This window comes from Diabrotica virgifera, chromosome 3 (assembly GCF_917563875.1).
Source record: "Diabrotica virgifera virgifera chromosome 3, PGI_DIABVI_V3a".
In the NCBI taxonomy this organism is placed as follows: Eukaryota; Metazoa; Arthropoda; class Insecta; order Coleoptera; family Chrysomelidae; genus Diabrotica; species Diabrotica virgifera.
In genome coordinates this window covers 249,189,216-249,212,553 of record NC_065445.1, presented here as the reverse complement: position 1 = coordinate 249,212,553, position 23,338 = coordinate 249,189,216, and the positions used below count along the sequence as shown (strand labels likewise).

The window sequence follows — 23,338 nt, the reverse complement described above, 5'->3', positions numbered from 1 at the left end:
TAAACTGACGTTTCGTAGAGAAGATATTTTTCAAAAACGGCCCTTGCGATCACCTTTTAATTCACAAAAGTGCATCTTTTATCAGAAGCGCTCACCGAAACAAAAACTTTACCAAGTTATGACTAATAATATACAAAAAAAAATAAGAGCTAATTCACGAAGCAACCCTGTGTTCTTTGCGAGAACTGGAGACGACTTAATTGTCTCGGAAACAAAATATCATGCCGCTTGCGTTTCAACTGAATTACACAATCTAAATAAAAAATCTGTTGGAAATACTGATATTAACAAAACAGAAAATGAAGCATTTGGGAAACTCTTGGAGGAAATGGAGAAAGGGTTTTGAGAAAGGTAAAGGATACAATACAAAATCGATTGGCAAAAAAGGTATCGTGAAATTAATGGCATTGACGACATGAGCGAGAAACAAATAATTAAAAAAATGAAAAACCATTTTGGGGATGCTGTTGAATCAGTAAGGTCTCCTAGACAAAACGAGCCCACAATATTTTTAAGGAAGTTCTCGAAAGAACAGGCAATTGAGACAATCGTGCACAACCACGACGAATCTGACATTCTCAGTTTCAGTTTCGGTGCATCGGAGCAACACATTCTAGTCAAAATCTGCCAAACTATCCGAAGTGAGATAAACAAGATGTCAACTGAGCCCGACCTAAAAAAAATGAATGTTAGAGACTACAAAAAGTATATTCCTGAAAGCTTGTATTCTCTTGTTAACCTTATAGTCCTAAATTAAAGCGATAATGAAAAGGAGACTGAAACCCTAAGCATTTGCCAAGACATTATTTTTGTCTGCTCAAAGGGAAAAATAAAAACTCCAAAGCATATTGGGCTAGGACTTTTAGTTTATCACGAAACAAGATCAAAAAAACTCATTGAAGCAATGCACGCCTGCGGTCATTCAATTTCATACATCAATACTCTTAGAGTGCGTAACAGCATCGCCTAAGAAGAAATTCAACTTTACTTGGAGAATGATCATGTGACCATACCGAGACAATTGGTACCCGACAGATTTGTCCAATTTGCCGCTGACAACATTGACATTTTGGAAGAGACCTTGGACAAATCACCTACTTTTCACGGAACCCAAATTGCTGCCTTCCAGAGAGGACCATTGAATGAAGATATACCTGGACAATTTAAATTTTTGCCATAGAATCAGAAGCTGACAATACCTAATGGTTTTCATTCCCTTCATAAAAGTTATTTTGAGAAATCAAAAAGAAAAGTACAATCAGAAGAAAATAAACTGAGAATCATAGAAAAGAGCTAGAATCTTAATAATAACATACGATGTCGTAACATGGCATGGTGCATTTGCAGAATGAGGGACTGTTAGGAATGAAACCGTTATCCCACAGTGGTCAGGATTTCATAAACTGACTTTGGAGGATAAATCACATGTAACGACCTATGGCTACTTACCTCTTCTACCCCATGTCTCGTCAGAATATGATACCTTTTGGACTGTTATCAGAAAGTGCAGTGAAATTGCTAAGAAGCTAAATAACAGATACACAGTACTGACATTTGACCAAGCGATCTATTATAAAGCTAAAGAGCTCCAATGGTCCCAGCCACAAGACACAAGGAATGTAGTTATTCGTCTATGTGGATTCTACATTGTTATGAACTTCCTGAAAATAATTGGTCAGTTTATGACAGATTCTAGATTTGCTGACATATGGTTGGACAGTGGTCTATATCCTCAGTCCACAATTGATGGTATTTTATCTGGTAAAAAGTATAATAAAGCTATATGAGCCCGTAAGTTGACATACGAAGCTGTGTCAAGATTATTAATAACTAATAACTCTGTATAAGAAGTGGCTTTTAGGCTGTGCTAGTCCTTCTGTATATCTAGTAATTAAGAAATAGGTACGTAGATGTAATTGTTTGTATTACTATCCTTTGTTCTTGATTCCGAAATTAATTCCAGGGAAAACCGATGCCATTTTAGAATATGTACATACCAAGCTTTTGAACTTTAACCATTTTACGACGTCCTTAATAAGCTTTATAATGATAAAACAATTGAATCTGTAAGAACATTTTTGGGGATACCTCGACGTACTAAGTCATCTAGGGCTCGTTAACAAGGAATGAGTCCCACCAGAGCTCAATCCTTTTGATATCGTAAGTATCTGGGATAAGTGAATTTTCCCCTTTGAGGGAGTATGAGCCGTATGGCTAAATCTGGAATAAGTATACAACAGTACCTTAAATATATACAACAATTCCTATTATTAATATTATGATAATATAACTACATACTACTATCACTTAACACATACAATATTCCAAAAGTGTTAATAATCTGACAACAAAATGAGCCAAAAAAATCTATTTAGTACGCTAGCAGTATTCATCATCCCCAAAAATTGGCATCACAATTAAAAAACGACCCTAACAACATCCCGGTCAGTAGAGTCGATTAGGGATTGACTCTCGCATAGAATCTCGCCCTTCCTCGCATCTCTGCGTTCACCACTGTCCGTCGTGACATGCCGTTCGATTTATTTATTTTTTTCTTAAACTAATTATCCAATCAAAATTCCAAAAACACTCACATGTTCTCTGATGTTTGGTCTATAACGTTTATAGAAAACCATTTTTTGCCAGACCCAATATTTTTCGAGATAGAGCGATGTAAACGATTTTAAAAATATGGGTTTTCAGGGCAAGTGATTTTATATGAAGGCGCTCCATATGCAACAATGGTTTGACGTATTTTTATAAATTAAAAACAAATATTTCTAATGTCCGGATGGGTATGCAAATTTGAGGAATGAATTTTCGGATATTGCACATCCGAAAAACGACGAAAAAAAAAATGCAGTTTTTTTTTGTAAGGCTCCCCACCGGTCCCCTCCCGCAACGATTTTTGGACGACCAAGTGATTTTGCATTACAAATATATTAGAAACCAAAAAATATGGGTTTTACATTTTAGCAACAAAGTGCCCACGGTATAGCACAATAGGATCCCTTTTAAACTATACTATGATTTGTGATTTCACTATGATTTTTTGTGGCGGATATTCTTGAGTATGGTTGATTTCATGTAATCAAATGAACTATTTTTTAGTAAAGTCGTCCCAGGAACGCAACTCATCAATATTGGCAATATCATTTTAAAGTCTTCTACTTTAAAATGTATAATACATGTCTGAATTGCCGATACAAATGGGTCAGATTAAATAAATTATTAGAAGAATTTTTTACTTAGCAACGACATTTTTGTTTAATTTAGTATTATTTTGTATTTTGACAACGACACCCTACTTTGGCGTCGAAACGGTAATAATTTTTTTGGTAAAATTGTGGCTTATTTTGTGGTAAAATGCCACAAGGAAATAGCTTCAGAACAACAGTAATACCTTATAGAACTTGAATAAATAAATTCGGTTTAAATTGGAAACTATTTTCTGGTTTCACAAGGCAATTAAAAATTTTACTTAGAAAAGTATAATAAAACATTCTTTTTATAACAAAATAGCCTAACTTATCCGTCTCCCTGACGTCACCCAAGTTTTTTAATACTAAAATAAATATAAAGCGAATTACAAAATTAGGTATATAAATATTACAAAAAAATAAGGTAAAAGCATTCTATTTGAAGATGTCTTCCGATTTAGCTTTAACGTGAGGCATAGTTTTTCTGGAATCAATTCGAGTTTTATAAATCCATCCCTCGAATACGCTCCATAAACTGTTAGAGAAGCTTGTGTCACAAGCTTGACACATCGTTCTACACATTGTTTGTCGCAGTGATATTTCTCAATATCAATGTTAAAAGTGTCTAAGTTAGGATTCTTAATAAATTCGCGCAGCTTTTTACTCAAAAATCTAGAGAATGTAGGTGGTTCTGTAAGGTGATATTCTTGTTATCAAAGTAGTCGTTTGAATCAAAATTTTTATAGGAGAAAGTTTGAAGACTGTCACGTTTTTTGATTTGGTCACTGGCAAACTTTTGATGTCCAAGGGGTAGATCAATTGAATGTCGCAGACATACAAACCACTGAAGCGGTTTTTTAAGATGTTTTTCTAACAGCCGCATTACATCACCTTTATCGCCAGTATTTACGACTGTTTCGTCACATGCAATAGCTGGATTTGATACTTTCTGATATACCAGACAGCGGATACCCATATCCGAAACATATGCACAAGTGTTATGTGTTCTTCCACGATCGATTGACCATAAAACTTGGTACTGTTTTTTAGTTGAGCTAAAGTTTTGTCTTTGCGTCGGTAACTTTCTTCTTTTACTGTTGTTTTCTATGATTATATTTGTTTTTGTTTTCCCTATCAATCCAGTTTATTACCATTTTCTGGGACCTTTTTGATTTATTAGAAATTCGCGATCATCCAGAGGCACTTTTTGAGATTTGCTACAAAGACAATTGATCAGTATGTCACATTTGTTCTTAAAGCATTTAATTTTATTTTTGTAAAATTCACTGTTTTGCCTGTTCTTAATTGGTTCCATAAGTTTCATAATATATTTGTCATGATAGGCTTTTAAAACCTGAATAATTCTTGTATGTAAAATTATTGGAATTAAAGCCTTTTTCCATATTTCCTCCTACCTGCAACCTGTTCGGCAATACCAGAAAATTCTGGCTCTTTCTTGCTGAGTTTTTTATCCTCTTGCAACCACAAAACTTTATCGCTTGTTTGTATTTCGGTAAAACATTTTCAGGTATATTTGGTGGTTGCCCAAAAATGGGGCGGTCCACAGCACATCTTGATTTTATTCCCCATGGTTCTGGTTTATCTACACTCACCGGCACAAAATTCCGCCACCCAAAATTTTTTATGAAGCTTGGCAATCTATAACTTTATTATTTGTACTCCGATTTTCAAGATTCTTACATCAGTTTATAGGTACATGTATTGATACCTTTTTTTATTGTTTCGGTAACAAAAAAATTTTGCTTAGATAGCATTAAACGGGAGTGAATGTAAGCGTTGTATTTTCTCTTAACTTTAAAAAATTCTGTGGAAAAATTTTGAGGCCTGATTTTGTTTCATACTCCTTTTGTATTATCCCGGAAGTATCACTAAGGTTTTGTTTTTTGAAATATCTAAATATCTCTTTTCTGTAAGAGCTCTAAATAAAAACACTGCTTTGAAGGTTTTTTTAATTAAAAATATCAAACTCACTAAAATTAACAAAACAAAATTAACAGCAAAACCAAACAATCCAAAAGCGGTTATGTCCACCTCTTGCATCAACGACTATTCGCAATTTGTTTGGCATCGAATTAAGATGGTTATTCTTGCCTCGGGAACAGCCCGATATTCCTCTACCATGTCCATAACTGTACCAAATTTTCTGGAGACCTAGGATGAGGGCGAATAGCTTTTTAATTCATCCCATAAATACTCAATAAGATTAAGATCTGGGCTGTATGCGGGCCATTTTAATCTTATCAATCCATCCTCTATTTTATAAGTCAATCAGTGTTTTTATTTACAAAAAATGGTACAGCTCTTAAGAGGCTACAGTAGCGATTAACAGGTAGCCACAAACGCGTTCCAAGATTGCGGCTCTAATTTTAAATATTTTGTCGAGATATTTGGCACACATATTCGTAATATAATAAAGAATGGCGGTACAGAGCCCAATTTCAGAAGTATGTTAGTACGTGGAAATTACTCTGTAACTAAATAAAATATTGAAAAAAGGAGCCTGTACCGCCATTAAGAAGAAAAAAATAATAAACTTTCTTCAAATAAACTTTTTTATCCCATGCCTAGATTTTGTGTAATCTTGGAACTACTAAAATTTTTTATTTCTAATAAGAAATCGAACATATTATAACTAAATAACTAATTAGGCAACATAGAGAAATTATCACTGTCATTTTGACAAACCTGCGTTAGATTTTCTCTAATCTGTTCTGTCATCTTTATCTATATCTGTTCAGTGCAGTAGTGTGTTAATTTAAGAATTCGTTATTGTTGTTTCAGAGGAAAGAAGTGTTTATTGATAGTCAATTTATTATTATATTTGTTGTTGTATAAGTTGTTGGCCTCTTTGAAAGAATAGATTGTTGTTAAGTGTGAGTTTTAGTTATATGTAGGTAGGTAAGTATATTTTACGTAAAAATATTTCGAATTCTAATGCGAGTATATAAAGTTTTAGGAGGATTTTTTATTCTTAAAATATTATCAATAGTTTAACAAAATGGAAAAAGTAAATCAAACAAAAAATAAAGTGAAACCTTCCAAGAAAAAGTCCATTAAAAACCGTGCCAAAATTATGCGAAAATCGAAATTTGTTTCGCTTCACAACAAAAAATTATTATTTACTATTGTTTTATTATTAGATATTTCATGCACATACCTTTCTAAATACTTATCTTAACATAAAATTTTCACCCATTTTGGGTTATTTTCATAAATATGTATTTATTAATAATAAAATCGTTTTCTATTACTTCCATTTAGCGCGACTATGATATTGTCAAAATATTAATCTTAGAAAATGTCAAAGATTACCACTGTTGCCAAAGTTTATGATACTATATCCCGAAGATATATTTTGTTGCCACCTGTTGATTGCTACTGTTTACTCTTAAAAGAAAAGAGATATTCGGATAATTCAAAAAACAAAATTTTAGTAATGCCTCCGGGATAATATGACAAGACTATGAAACAAAACCAGCTCTTCCATTTTTTCACAGAATGTTTTAAATTTAGGAGGAAATTCAACACTTCCATTCACCCCCGTATAATGCAATGCAAGCCAATTTTTTGTGTTACCGAAATAATACCCAACGATATCAATACACGTACCTAAAAAATGATGCAAGAATCTTGAAAATGGGAGTACAAATAATAAAGTTATAAATTATCAAACTTAATCAAAAATTTTGGGTGGCGGAATTTTGTGCCGGTGAGTGTATTTTAAAAATTTCTTGAACCTCATAATTTTCTGACTTATTTGCAAAAAAAATGAATGTGGGATAAACAAATTAAATAACTTTTAAATTATTTGACCAATTACAGTGGAACCCCGATAAGTCGGCCCCCGATAACCCGGAAGTCCGGCTAACCCGGACCGATTTTTATCAGACAAACATTACAACAATAAAAATGTATGTCCTTTATGCCGGATTTACCAATTTCTTTTCAACATCTTAAAATATTTTCTTTTATCTTTCCTTATAAACATATTGTTCGAATACTATAATATCTTATATTTTTCAGGCTAATTTTATTTATCATAATAAACTTTCTTCGTAAAAATTTGTCGCTTTAGCGAATTCCTATGTAGTCCATTCGTTTCAATTTTCAATGTCAAACACATTATACAATGAGAGATAATGCGTATTTGTGTAATTTGATACATAATATACCTTAGTAAAAATGACTCATGGCATGGCAGACAACGCTCATTGTCGTATTATCGAAACCAACAGGCATCTGTAGTATCCTTTATTTACTTGAAACTGTCTTAGCATTGTTTAGAAAAGACTATTAAAAAATTATTTTTCAAACAATGGTCTTAGTCTTCACTCTTATTAAATAACATAAGTTCGTTCTCGTTGCGAGACGGTATTGTGTGTAGTAAAGTCGCATTGTTCGTTCCGTTCTGTAATCGTTCGTAAATGTATTCAGATTTTGTGTTTGCGTGATTTTTTGTCTACGTAATGGCAATAAAACTTAAAATGTTGTTTTTGTTTCAAAATGATAACAAAAGACAGTTTGGACAATCGGTGCAAAGCTAAGAAAGCTAAAAATGAGACTCTCGACGACGCTTTGTATGTGTGGAACGCGAACGTGGTTTACAAGTGTCTGTGTGCCAATTATAACTGAGTTTATCTGTAAGCATACCATATTTTAATAATTTTTACCATTTTCTCCGGCTAACCCGAATTTTCGATAACCCGGATCGGCCGCGGTCCCGATTAATCCGAGTTAACGGGGTTCCACTGTACTTTGAAATTTAAAATATAATTTAAGCATAAGAAGTTTCAGCATTTCGTCTAATAAGAAGGCTGCTAACTTAATTTTTACATAAGTTATGAACATTTATAAAATCTCAAAATTTATGACTTATTTTTTAATTTTCTAAGCAACAAATAACGATAGACATATTCAGGGAACGCCATATTGAAGCTGTTTTTATGAGTTATGAGTTTCTTATTCTCAAATTTGTTTAGAATGCTTCACTTTTTAGTAATAGACGAAAAAATCGAAAATGACTTATTTTGCAATTTTCTAAGCAACAAATAAGGATAGACATATTCAGCGAACGCCATATTGAAGCTTTTTATATGATTTGTGAGTTTCTTATTCTCAAAGGGCCTAGCCGGGTAAGATGGTGAAAAGTGCCCCCAGCTCGATTTAAATTCCATATAGGCCACTTTTTAGCACATATAGAGAAACTCACTTTCTGAAATTTTTAGCCCCCTAGGTGGTCACGTGACCCCCCTAGAGCCTCATTAGGCATTTTATGTTTTCATTTTTTATCTCAGCCGCATCAAGAGCTAGCCAAAAACTTTATTTAAAAAAGTTGTAAGTTTCAAAAACATCTATATGAAAAAATTTTTTTTCATTTTTTGGCGGGAAATTCGAATTTTTAGAACAATTTTAAACTTTTAAATAACTCTGAAAAAAAACTAAGACACTCGTTTTACTTTATCGTACTACATACGTAGTATGAGTATAATAGATAAAGTTATAGGATCGTGCAAAAAAAAAATTTTTCAGATTTCACTTTTTTTCGACGTTTTGAGTCCCCCTGAGTCTAAAAAGCAGATAAAAAAAACATGTCAGAAGTACGTACGTACGTACGTACGTATGTCGCCACCGCCCAGCAAAAACTACTGGACCGATTTTGATGAAATTCGGTACGAGTAAGTATAAGAGAATTTTGTCGAGAAACTAAGCTTTTAAAAAAAACCTCTCAAAGGGGGGCCGAAATAGGGGGGTTATTTAGGGCCCATTTTTGCAAATTTTGACCGAAATGAATGAAATTCAACTCAAAGTAAGCTCATCGATAGGTAAATAAAAATACGGAATTTGACATTTCCAAATTCAAAATGGCGGCCAACATGGCCGACCGCCCACCCGACACATTTCCCTATCTATCTAAAATCTTATTTAAGATAAGTTTAATTTGAAAAAGTCGTTATATAGCCTAAAGATAGGGCTATAAGAAGGATGTTATCGTTTTTCAGAAAAAGTTACGGGTTGCCTATATTTAAGGGGTCAAATTTTGACATAAATTTGAACTAGATTTTCTCAAAAATGGCTCCAAGGAATTTTTTTATTTTTTGATATATTTTTGATATCCTATCAGTAAATTGAATGACATTAGTCATATATCTTAACTCCTCATAGGAGGGGAGTTATGAATTTTTTATAAAAAAATATTCGAGTGGCCGTAACTTACTTCTTAATAGAAACTAAAATTTGAAATTTTGCAGACATATATGGTACTTTATTATCTATTATTACAATTAATTTTACCAAAAATATGGCTTCCGGTTGAACCGGAAATGAATAAAAAATCTTAATTTTTTTAAAAATGCCCTGTATATTTTAACATATTTTGAAAGAATGCAAAATTACCTTTCCAATGACATAAAATTTATTGCTGTAGCTCAAAAACTCGAAAAGTTACGGTATATAGAAATTTTGCTATAATCTTATGTGTGTCCTCTCTCACGCGTTCATAGCAGAGCATTATTGTAGGGCAGTCAATGAGGGTATTTGGCTCCGAATTCCATCCTACTACATTGATGTACTTGATATTTTCACAGTAAGTAGGGAATAGCTGAAGAAACAAAATCTACCCTATATACTATGGCGCTTTTATCTTGGGGCGGTTCCCGCTTCTTCAAGGGGGTGGAAAATTTGTTGGTCAAAATAAGCACGGAAGTGGCTAAAGAACTTATTTCTAAGCAAAAACTGGTCTATACTTTTTTTTGAGAACTCAATACTTTTTGAGTTATGCGTAGTTGAAAATTGGCCATTTTCATTGAAAAATGACACCTTTTCGGACGGATTTTTTGTGAATACCTTAAAAACTATGCATCGAACTAAAAACACTATATAAAACATTTTTTAGATTATAAATAATAAAGAGATTCGTTCCTTCGTAAATGTTCTATTTATAATACAAAAAGAGATATGGTAGGTGAAAATAGTTTGTTTTTTGGTGCATGCTCAAATTGGTGTATTCAACTTGAAATAACAGAGGAACGGTAGGTTTTAGGTGTATAATGCTACCAACACCTTTTGTAGTGTTTGAAAAGGCCTTTAAAACGAGCACCGTTAAATGTCGGTTACTTACAAACTAAGCGAGATATGGTGCAAAAAATATATGACTAATGTACTTTAAGGAAAAATGAAAAGTATATACATTTAACTCCCCATCCACCATAATTTAAATGCATTGTTTTCCTTCTACAATACCTTTTAATATATAGTGTTATTTCTACTTTCAAAAAGTTGAACGGGTTTAAAATGAATGGTTTTTGTAAAAAATGTGATCAAATTATAGAATGAATTTTTAAATTTTCTTAAAAATCTTCCTTTTTCTCCATGTAATTCGAAAATAAAAATATTTCACCCCTGAGAAGTGGTGGGAACTTCTCCCATGGTAAAAGCGGCATAGTATATAGGATAGACTTTGAATTAGGAGATTGGGCTACTCCCAAAATTTTTTTAAAATTCATGCAGTAGGATAGAATTTGGAGATAATATCTTATTCTTAATCTCGCGCATTGACTGGCGTAATCGAAATTGAATGAAATGCAAATATTTTAAACTATTAATTTCTCAGAAAAATGAACTAATTTGAAATGAAAGTATGACTATAATATTCTATTGATTTATGCAATAATCTACACATCTATAGTGTGTCCACGAAATATGGCATCGAACATTTTCTCAAATGCAGGAATTAATGATGCGTAGAACCATAAAATACTTTTAAGTACAGTAGGTGTTTCTAAAATATCAAAATAACGAGTAACTTTGTTATTTTTATAGAATGCCAGTATCTAGTACCATAACGATAATAGATCGGTACGATAAAGTTCTCGGGCGGCCCTTCCGTCCAGCGTTTTTACGAAAATCAATTATAATGTGTATTTTTGCACAATCTTTCACGCTGAATTTTTTCAGATTTTTAAAATTGGTGAAACGTATCTTTAAAAATAAAAAACCGCATTTTTTCGGTTTTTTTTTTCGTTTTTTGATACAATTTTATACATATTTTTCAAAAAAGTAACACTGTCACTAGAATAGGTAAAAACTGAAAAATAATTGGGGTTTGCTTAATAAAAATTTTTTGTAACGCCATCGATTTTCAAGATACAAAGAAGAAAACAAAATTTTACACATTTTTTACGATTTTGCTGAAACTACTGGCAACATTGTAATAAAACTTGGCGGGATTTAAGAGGTAGTTATTGTTCATGTTTTGACATACAACTAAGGATTTGATATTCATCATTGGCGCGCATAGGGGTTATGGTATGAACTTTTTAAAGAATAAAGATAGTACGCCACTGACATATTTCAAATTAACAATGGTTTTTGAATTTCCCGTTCAATTTGTGGCAAAAAATGTATCTTCTTATTTTTTCATCCGACGCGCCATTTTTATTCAAAAAATAAAAGATCTTAACCCTTACAAAGTATTCGAACTTCTAGTACTTTCTACATCTACATAATAAACTCGTATGTACATCCATTATTATCAAAATTAATTCGAATACTTTAAAAAGAATGGAAAAATATTACAAGCATGTCAAAAAATTTATATTTTTCTTTACATCAAGAACTTCCTCCGCCACCTGTATACATATTTAAATATAACCTGCCAAAGCAAGATATTTCTACTATCGTCAGGTTAAAAACTCGACACGGGAAATATGAGGCACATCTGCACAAATTAGGAATAATTAATTCACCAGTATGTTTTTGTGATAATGTTTCGATTAGAGATTTAAACCATATTTTCTTGGAATGCAAAATTAACTAGAGATATATAAATCAATTATATTACAATTTACGGCAAACACAAGTTCATTTTCCAATTAGTATAGAATATCTACTAAGTTGTCATAAAATGGAAATATTTAAATTACTCATAAACTACTTGAAAGAAACAAATATAATCATTTAAGTGAAATACGTATAAATAAAACAAAACTAATAAATTGAGGTAAAAATAAAATAAAAATCTGTGGCTAACGGACTCCCATCCAAGCCATTTTTTCACACACATACACACACACATAATTCGAATACTTTGGAAGCGTTAAGATATTTTATTTTTTGCAGCAAAACGGCGCGTCGTATAAAAAAATGAAAAGATAGATTTTTTATTGAAAATTGAACGAGGAATTCAAAAATGATTGTTAATTTGAAATATGTCAGTGGCGTACTATCTTTTTTTCTTTGAAAAGTTCAGACCATTACCCCTATGCGCGCCAATGATAAATATCAAATCCTTAATTGTATGTCAAAACATGCACAATAACTACCTCTTAAAACCCGCCAAGTTTTATTACAATGTTGCCAGTAGTTTCGGCAAAATCGTAAAAAATATGTAAAATTTTGTTTTCTTCAACGCCCTGTATCTTGAAAATGGATATCGTTACAAATAATTTTTATTAAGCAAACCCCAATTATTTTTCAGTTTTTTACCTATTCTAGTGACGGTGTTAAATTTTTTGAAAAATATGTATAAAATTGTATCAAAAAACGAAAAAAAAGCCGAAAAAAATGCGGTTTTTTATTTTTAAAGGTACGTTTCACCAATTTTAAAAATCTGAAAAAATTAAGGGTGAAAGATTGTACAAAAATACATATTATAATTAATTTTCGTAAAAACGAGTGTCTTAGTTTTTTTTTCAGAGGTATTTAAATGTTTAAAATTGTTCTAAAAATTCGAATTTCCCGCCAAAAAATAAAAAAAAAAAATTTTTTCATGTAGATCTTTTTGAAAATTACAACTTTTTTAAATAAAGTTTTTGGCTAGCTCTTGATGCGGCTGAGAGAAAAAATAAAAACATAAAAAGCCTAATTAGGCTCTAGGGGGGTCACGTGACCACCTAGGGGGCTAAAAATTTCAGAAAGTGAGTTACTCTATATGTGCTAAAAAGTGGCCTATATGGAATTTAAATTCGATTGGGGGCACTTTTCACCATCTTACCCGGCTAGGCCCTTTGTTTAGAAGGCTTCACTTTTTGGTAATAGACGAAAAAAGCGAAAATTTACCGTTTTTTGATTTTCATTTGTTTATAACTGTGTATATTATCAAAATCGACAGCAGGAAACATATAGGTTATTAATATTGATGTACATACTAATCAAAAATTTGGTTTCGGCGTGGAGGGGGATGTGTCACGAGAAAAATCTTATTTCTCTGAACTAGTAGTCATAATATAAGGTCGGTGTAAGATATTTGGTTTTGATCGATGAGAGGGTGCACCGATTGAAACTAGAGCCTTCGTGCCGTTGGTCTTAGCAGAAAAAAATACATGATCTAAATAATTCACTTACTTTTCATAATTTTAGGTAAGTACGTGAGCATGGTATAAAACCCCCAAGTCTCACAGAAAAACCCAACGGCAATAGCCCACACTGGTAAAGAAGTGAACATGGAAAGCCATGGTACCGGCGTATTTTCTTCGTTCTTTTGGCTGTTTTCACTTTCGATGGATTTTTGTATGTATTCTAGTTCCTTCGCACTAATTGACGAGTCTCCAGCTGGCGTATCAGATACAATAAACATCCAAAATCCACACCAAAGTAGGCCAACTGCACCTAAAACAGTAGATTGTTAATCAAACCGCAAGTGGTTGGTTGAGTTTATGTTTGTTGATTTGAGTGTGAATGTGATTTGTAACTAGCCCAATCATTCCACTAAGTGTGTTCCAAACGATTAAATAATCTTATTTTTACAAACACAGAATATTAAAATAATCATATAAAATAATAATTACTCAAAATTTTTAATTCTATTGAAATAATTTAATATATAGTCCGTCTAGAAAGTATCCGGAAAAAAGAAAGCAGAATTATAATTTTACGGTATTTACTTCTATCACTTGATATATAAAATTTCAACAAATAAATGATCTCATTTACTTATACACCCTCCATTTAAATCTAAACACTTAACTAAACGTCCAGGTACACCCGAAACTAAGTCAAGGCCATAATTTTCGGTAATGGTGTTCCAGGCCTGTAAAACTGACCGAACCAAACCTCTTTTATCTCGTGGCGCTGCTCGTTCCTCTTTAATCCTTATCAGTCCCCATCAGTTTTCAATGAGGCTAAGAACTGGAGATGCTGCTGGCCACGAAATTGTTGCCAATTCGTGTTCTTGCATTCAAGATTGAGTATAAGCAGAAGTATGGCATCTTGCATTATCTTGCTGAAAACGCCACCCCTCCGGATATGAAACATGAGCAGTTTCAAGAAGAAAACCATTTAGGATGTCACAATATTTCGTACTATCAACAGTACCATTAACTATACAGAGAGGTGTAGTACCACGCTGAGATATTGCTCCCCAAACCATTATTTTAGTGCGAAATTTGGAAATTTGAACGGTAACATTTTCTATTGATAGGACTTTTAGATGATTTGCACCAAGCTGGAAACAACTTTCATCAGAAATAAAGACATTATTAAAATTATCTATCTTCTCGAAAACGTTGACAAAAATCTGATCTTCGTTGCCTTTGCAGAGGTGTCATTGTAGGAACTTTGTTTGGATTCCTTGATATGTAGCAATATAGCCTTGCTTTTTCAGTGACATGCGGACAGTTTCTGGACACACTTTAATTCTTCGTTGATTTCCAAATCTGTTCGCTAATTCTCGAAAGCCTAGGCGCGGATTTTGTCGTCCTAAAGCCACTAAAGCATTTAAATTGTTTCCGCGAATATTACGCGGTCTACCCGAAACTATCCTTTTTTATCCTTTTTTTGTCCGACACTGCACTTTTTCCGAGTTCAGTCAATTGCACTACTTTTTAACGTTTCGGATAACGTTTCTATACAAATATTCCACCACTTTTCTTTTTTCCACTTGCGACAATATTTCACAAATCTTAAGTCCGTTTACAAACAACAATATTTGACAGATGGTGTTGTCATGCGATTTTGTCCATAACCTACTCGGCATAACCTACTTGATGCATTACTTTTGTCTTAAACTGTTACAAAAAGGAAATCTATTAAAATTAGGAAAAATATGAAATTCCGGATACTTTCTAGACGGACTATATTTAAATTAGAGTAAAACCCTTTCCCTTTTCTCGTATATGGGAAAACTGTATCCAGGAGCTCTTTCATGACGAAAGACCCATGAGTGAAGTTTATACAGACGACCAGCTGACTGGCCCTTCAATCACTAAAGAGGAGATAGAAAAGGCAATATTATATTTAAAAAACAATAAGGCACCTGGACCAGATGAAATCCCTTCAGAAATACTCAAACTACTGGATAAAAGGAGAATTTCACCACTACATAAAATATTTAATTTTATTTATGAAAATAGTTGAAAGACTGATAAGTTTGTACACACTTGAATGAATAAGGGAAAATGAAAATGTAGTATGTCAAAGTGTGTAAATAATTTTATTTCCTTAGCTGAGCGCTTTCGACATAAACGTCATGATCGGAGCTAATGGTCAAATACTAAAAAAGTACCGCTACATAGAGGTGTAAAAAAGTGCATCTTAGGAATGTACATTTGATTTTTAAATTTTGAATGCTAACTTAGTCCTCCGTACAACAGCAAACAGCAAAAAAACAGAAAGAAACGGCCACATACACGTTGCACAAAAACATTTAAACTTTTTTCATGGTCCGGGTGTCGATATCACCCGTCCATCCTTGGCCTAGTAACATGTCAGTCAGCTGTTGTTACTAGGCCAAGGATGGACGGGTGATATCGACACCCGGACCATGAAAAAAGTTTAAATGTTTTTGTGCAACGTGTATGTGGCCGTTTCTTTCTGTTTTTTTTGCTGTTTGCTGTTGTACGGAGGACTAAGTTAGCATTCAAAATTTAAAAATCAAATGTACATTCCTAAGATGCACTTTTTTACACCTCTATGTAGCGGTACTTTTTTAGTATTTGACCATTAGCTCCGATGATGACGTTTATGTCGAAAGCGCTCAGCTAAGGAAATAAAATTATTTACACACTTTGACATACTACATTTTCATTTTCCCTTATTTATTTATGAAACTGGTTGCTATCCTCAGCAGTGGTTGCTCTCTACATTTATTCCCCTATCCAAAAAGTCAATGCAAAAAGATATGAGGATCACAGACTCATTAGCCTGATGAGTCACACTTTAAAAATATTCTTAAAAATACTACATCAAAGATTATAGAAAAGATGTGAATGGGACATTAGTGATTCTCAGTTTGGGTTTAGACAAGGTTTAGGAACAAGAGAAGCAATAGTAGCAACACAGGTGTTGGTCCAAAATTGTTACGATCAGAGGAAGGGCGTGCTTTTTATATTACGAGAAAGCGTTTGATCGTATCCAACATCACAAGTTAATACAGATCCTCAAGAAGCTTGATATACACCAAAAAGACATAAGATGCATTTAAAACCTGTACTGGTATCAGGCAGCATAATTAAAAATAGACAATTCTACTATATCCAAACCCATATTCGGTGTGTGCTTTCCCCTCTTTTATTTAACATTTATTCGGAAGCCATATTTCAGGAAGTTTATGGAAGATGCAGAGATGGGAATCAAAGTGAATGGGGTATTGATCAACAACATACGATATGCTGATGATGCTGTCTTAATTTGTGACAACATAGCAGATCTTCAACAACTTGTCACTATAATCGGAGAATACAGTAAGCGAATGGGATTAGAGATTAATACCAAAAAGACCAAATTCATGATCATCTCCAGAAACTTGGATGCATTTGAAAATTCCACCATAACACTGAATACTAACTCCATTGAAAGAGTGAGCAAATTTAAATACCTGGGAACGTGGCTTTTTGAAGACTGGGCATCGGACAGGGAAGTAAAATGTCGCATTGAGCAAGCTCGACAAGCTTTCGTAAAATTCAGGAAGGTACTGACCTGTTCAGAGTTCGATCTTACACTGAGACTAAGGTTTACTAAATGCTACGTGTGGTCGGTGGTGCTATATGGCATAGAGGGCTAGACACTCAAAACGAGAGATATAAACAGATTAGAAGCCTTAGAAATTTAGCTTTATCGCCGTATCCTAAAGATACCATGGACGGCGAAAGTCAAAAATGTAGATGTCCTTAAAAGAATCAACCAAGAACGCCAACTTTTCGAAAACATCAAGAATATAAAAACGTCGTATTTGGGTCACATCATGCGAAACGAAAAATACCAGTTCCTCCAACTTATAATCCAGGGTAAAATTGAAGGCAAGAGAGGAATAGGATGCAAGAAAATGTCCTGGCTCCCAAACATAAGGCAATGGACAGGGTTTAACGACATACAATCTCTGAAACACATTGCAAGAAACAGACAGTTAATGGAAAATGTGATCACTAACATCCATTAGTGGATTTACATCTGAAGAAGAAGAAGAAAATCCTTTTGGTCAATTTATCTACTAACGTGATTATAATAATCTTCAATTTCTTCTGCAATCAAATGTTGGTTCTTCTAATCAGTTCGTACTAAAAGTACATAAAGCGGGATTACCATTACGGATACCAGCAGGTTACCATCAATAAGGATAAAATATATCCAACACCACAGGATACACTACAGGCGCGGATCTAGAAATTCATAAAATGGGGGGGGGGGAATTTACCGCGAATATTATATTATCCAGGTTATACGACTTACACTTGCTCTAAGGATAAAATTCACTCATCCCAGATACCTACGGTAGCAAAAGGATTGAGCTCTCGTGGGACTCTTTCCGTATTACGGATGAAACACGGAAATAGTCCGTAGGGTCATGGGAAAGTGTCCAATACAATAGGGGGCCCATGGATCCATTGACCCCTCCCTGTATCTACGCCAGGATGTACTAAACCTGACGAAGCATTGCTTGAATAACACTTATTCCATTTACAAGGACCAGAGTTACAAAGAAGTTGAAGAGCACCGATGAGTTCACCACTGGCACACAGTGTTTCGATGAGTGCAAGCTAGGTGGACAAAAGTCATGTTTAAAACTAAAAGAAGTGTTATTTGAATAATGTAAACAGTACTTCAAAACATGATACTCTAATATTTGTTTATGTCTCACACATCCCACCGTTGAGTAATAGAGCCCAAAGGTACGTATTCTAGAAGTAATTATCAGCATTAGTTCCATTTTGGCAGCTTTAAAAAGAAGCTTAAGAAGCAAGGAACAAAGATTACCGCAGGTTATGGAAGCAATACACCAGAAAGTGTTCAAGTATTGCCACGACTACAGATTTATTTTAAATGTTGATCATTACATCTGAGCCGCTGATGAATATCCTCAGAGAAATCCAAAAAAACCTAGTCAATTGTACCCAGAGGTTTTAGAGTTTATTATAGCTCAAATATTGAAATCAGCAATTGAGTCGGCAACAAAAAAGCTAAAATGTAGAAAAGCACAAAGAGAGGATGGAATAACAGCTGAAATACTCAAAGAAATGGGAGAATTAGGGACGGAAGTAATGCTTAGAATTTGCAATGAGATCTGGAATACCGGAAAGTGGCCAAATGACTGGGGTAAACTCACGTTTATCCCCATATACCAAAAAGGTTCTCCGACAGATTGCAGTAATTACCGTACAGTAGCGTTGATATCTCACGCGAGCAAAGTACTTCTAACAATAATCAATGAAAGATTAAAATCCATTCTCTTACCGCAAATTCCCCCAGAAAAATGCGGATTCGTCCCAGGTACGGGAACAAGAGAACACATTCTTAATATTCGTCAAATTATCGAAAAATCTCAAGAGTTTAACATAGAAACATATTGAGAGAAATGGGTACGCCGGAACAACTAATCTATCTATTACAAGCACTTTATATTATTGTGGATCAATCTATCAATCAAAGGTAGAATAAAAATTTTAATTTTTTTTAATATAACGCGGGCACATAAATTTGATCCACCCTGTACATTGATTTGTAACTATTTATTATAAGTAGTTTTTAAGAAGTGATTTATCGTTAGTAAGTTTTTTCCCTGAAAAATAGAACAAATTAGGGGAGAAAGTGATATGAAACAATAATTGTTCAGGGTATTTGGAGATTATAACGGTGTTTTGTTATGCACGAGGGCAAAAGCCATAGTAAAGAAGATTAAGGTACAGAAAGTTTGGAATTTTAAATATGTTTGTTTAATGATGGGAATATTTAGATAATTTCCGAAAAGTCATAAGTTTGGGTAGGAATATTTTTGAGAGAATGACTGTTTGTTTTCAAATAAAAAAGGAAGGTGGGGAGATAAATGTTTCTGATTGGCTAGGCACTTTGGAATGGGGAAAGTTTTGTTTGAATGTTGAGATAGTTTTGGAAAGAGGAATTATTATGTTATTGGCATCGCTGAAGAGCAGTCAACGTTTTCGTGGATAGTTAGATAGCACGTACCAGTGGGTGTTTTGATAGTGGAGAATAGAGCTGAAAAGTGGAACGAGAGACAGATCAAATTGAGACGAAATACCTCTTAGATTCTGTATTATTTTGAGAAGGAGAGGAGAGAATTTTTTGAGTTTGTGTTTTGTTGGAGAATTGGTGCTGGTATGCTGATTTGAAGCTTGAGAACGGAGAGGGCTTTGATGGGTAGCCTAACATAGTCAACGAGGGATAGCTGTTTTGGGTCAAGAGAAGACATCAGACTCATGAGTGAAGCAAAAGGTCAGCCAATTTATGTGAAAGATTTTTTTATGTTCGGAAACTAAAATTTTGAGTAAAAGCATATGAATTAAGATTCCAATATTTCAAAAAGTAAATAGGAAGTATAGGTAATTTTGCGAATACCTAAATTTGTTTGTCTAGCTTGTTTTATCAAAGTCATCGGGAACAAACCGATAAATTGTTTTTTTTTTAACTAGAATAAATTTAAGTGGTAAAAATTTCATTCGGACAGCTGTGTCCACAGGTTTTAAATTTGATGGATTTTTAGAGTATTGATTTTGATAACAAAAGACAATTCTGTATGTTTATTTTATATTTCTATTTAATTCCCTTTCCTAATATTTTTTCCCGATTAGAACCAACTAAGAGATACTGAAACCACGAGGGAAGATAAGTATAACATAAGATAATTTAAATATTTTTTTTGTATTATAAAAAGGCATCCTGAGATTTTTTCTTATTTTTTTTTTGTATGATTTGCGACAATTGGATAATTGATTAAATAATTAATTGGAGTAATCACATAAAGATTAACTGATATTAAAGAAATAAAAAGTAGATCATAACAATATGTAAATAACACCGCTAATGTAAGAGTTAATAACGTGGTTTCGAAAAATTTCAAATTAAAATTTGGAGTGCGGCAGGGATGTATGTATAATATCCCCCATTCTATTCAATACATGTATACAGTGAACACATTATGCGTCAAGTTTTTGAGGAATGGCAAGGTGGAGCACCGATAGGAGAAAAAAAATTAAAAAACCTACGTTATGCTGATGACACAGTTATATTGGCGTCTTCACCAGAAAAACTGGAAGAAATTATGAATAGGATAGGAATGGTGAGTACGGAATATGGTTTGAAGATAAATATACAGAAAACCAAAGTAATGATTATTGATATAATTAGAAACAACCAACCGGAGATAAGAGACTTGGAAGGTTACGAAGTGGTCAGACAATTTAATTACTTAGGCTCCGTTATTACTAACAGTGGAGGATGCGAAGATGAGATCCGTAGGCGCATCATAATGGCCAGATCGGCAACAGCCAAGCTTACAAAAATATGGAAGAATACTGACATTACAAAAAACACAAAATTACGCCTTGTTCAAGCTTTAATATTTCCTATCGCCACCTACGCTTCAGAGACTTGGACCATCAAAAAAGCAGATTCAAAACGTATAATGGCATTTGAAATGTGGGTCTACAGGAGAATGTTGCGCATACCATGAACCGCACATCGCACAAATAATTCAATATTAGCCGAACTTAACATAAAAACTAGAATCAGCACAACTATCAACCAAAATATACTGAGATATTTTGGATATATAACTAGAAGAAGAGAAGGCATGGAACGAATGATAGTTAAAGGCAACGTAGAGGGCAAAAGATTCAGAGGAAGATCTCCATTACGATGGTCGGACCAAATAAAGGACATGACTGGTTACTCATTCTCCGAAGCAAAACAACACGCACAGGAGATAGATAATTGGATTGGACAGAAATAGTCAAACGACTTACATGACGCCACTACATCCTTACGAAGGAGAACAGATAGAGGAGGAGGATAGCTCCTACAAGAACATAATTTAACAGGTTAACTGCCGACAAAGTGTGCCGCCAGTCTCCATCGGTAACGTCGGCTACTCTGAGAGTCTTACTTCGATTATGTGATAACGGAGTAGTCGGCGTCAGCGAAGGAGGTCGGTACCCTCCGATCGGAGAACTTGGCTGTTAAAAATAAAAATTGATCTATCTCGTGAATTTTTCTCCTAAGTGGTCTATTTTCAGTAGTAATAACCCAAGGACATTGATAATTGTTCGAAAAAATTTTATAACAGATTTCGAAAGCTTGTTGTTTGGAAACAGACCTCCGCCTACGGCGTCGGTCTGTTGCCTGTAAGCAACAAGCTTGAGAAAGTTGTTAAAAAATTTTTGAGCATTTATCAATGTTCGAGGGTTATTCGGATAGAAAATTTTTTGTAAACAGTATTCTTTGGTATATTTGATTCGATAATTTCATTAATATTCTCATCAATATTACAACCAAATCATGACATTTTGAAATATTGAATTCGAAATGAAACGAAATGTAGGTATCCATAGCTACATGATTGAGTAAAAACAGCCCATGGGATCTGTTTTCAGTATAATGTTGGTTTTATTGGTTGTATTCAATCAGATGACCACAAATTAATTGATTTCATTGGATTTCTAATTGAGCAAAAAATTTTCGAAGAAATGAATTTATTCCATAATTTTGAACCTCCCTATATAATAGTTTAGATATAGAAAATCTTTTGCTTTTAATTTTTTTATTTATTCTCTAGGCAGGGTAGCTGACAAAGCTCTTTATCCAGTTTTTAACCAATTAAAATTTTTTATTTTATTATCAAATTATGTAATTGCTTGATATTGTTCGTCCGCTATAACTTTTCCCATGCGTCACGATTCATTTTCAAACAAATTAAGTCAAAACATAAAGTGAAACGTACGCCGATGTATGTAGTATAGTATACAGTATACAAAATGTATATAAACATCGACGTTCGTTTTACTTTATGTTTTGACTTAATTTGTTTGAACATGAATCGTGACGCATGGGAAAAGTTATAGCGGACGAACAATACAAAAAAAAAAATATGGCCAAAAATAATATTGTTCTCATCGAAACACCCGAAATAGCAAACCTTTTTTCTTGTTGTTTTTTTTTTATATTATATGTATATACATGTGTACCAATAAACAGTTAGAGGGATAGAAAAATCCGAAGTTTTGTTTAAGTAAGTATCCAACAAGTCTAGTTTCCTTTTGGTGGAATAGTTTCATGGGACTCTCTTATACTCTATTAATATTTACTTCCGCTATAATTATATTCAAAGAATATTTATATAGAAAGTAAAAAATCTTAGATCCGTTAGAATTTTTTAGTATTTTAAATACGAGACCATTTTATTGGACTGACCTACATATTCACATCTCTAACCATTATCATATTAATTATTCAGTTTTTTTGATATTTTTGAGAGAGATGAGTGCTTATTTTTTCATCATGTGTCACAAACGTTATTTTAATCATGAGTTACATGCAGACTAAGAGATAATAAACGAGTGAAAATTCATGGGAAACTACAAATATCAGGACTCGATGGTAAGGATGTTAAGACTGATCTCAAACGTATATCTCCAACAATAAATTCGATTCGAAAATGAATTGTCCGACATTTTTATAGTCGAAAAGGGAGTTAAACAGGGTTGCATACTGTCCCCAGCAATATTTAACGTATACTCTGAAAATAACTTTAGAGAGGCCTTGGGCGAATCAGAAGATGGTATAAAAAGGCAAGCCATACGGATGCTGAGACTTTAGGAAGATGAGAGAATTTTACAATGTGTAATTTACATCCTATCTGCTCAGGCGGTAAATTTAAAACGAGAATGGTTCCCTTC

General features: G+C 33.4%; 1 protein-coding gene across 1 annotated transcript in view; it reads right to left on the bottom strand.

The window, feature by feature from the left end:
* The window catches only part of LOC126881673 (sialin-like), an 81,716-nt gene that overhangs the window by 14,882 nt on the left and 43,496 nt on the right, over positions 1–23,338 (bottom strand). The window contains exon 5 of the mRNA XM_050646068.1: positions 13,563–13,826. Coding sequence (XP_050502025.1) covers positions 13,563–13,826 — 264 coding nt within the window. The remainder of the gene's footprint in view (positions 1–13,562; positions 13,827–23,338) is intronic.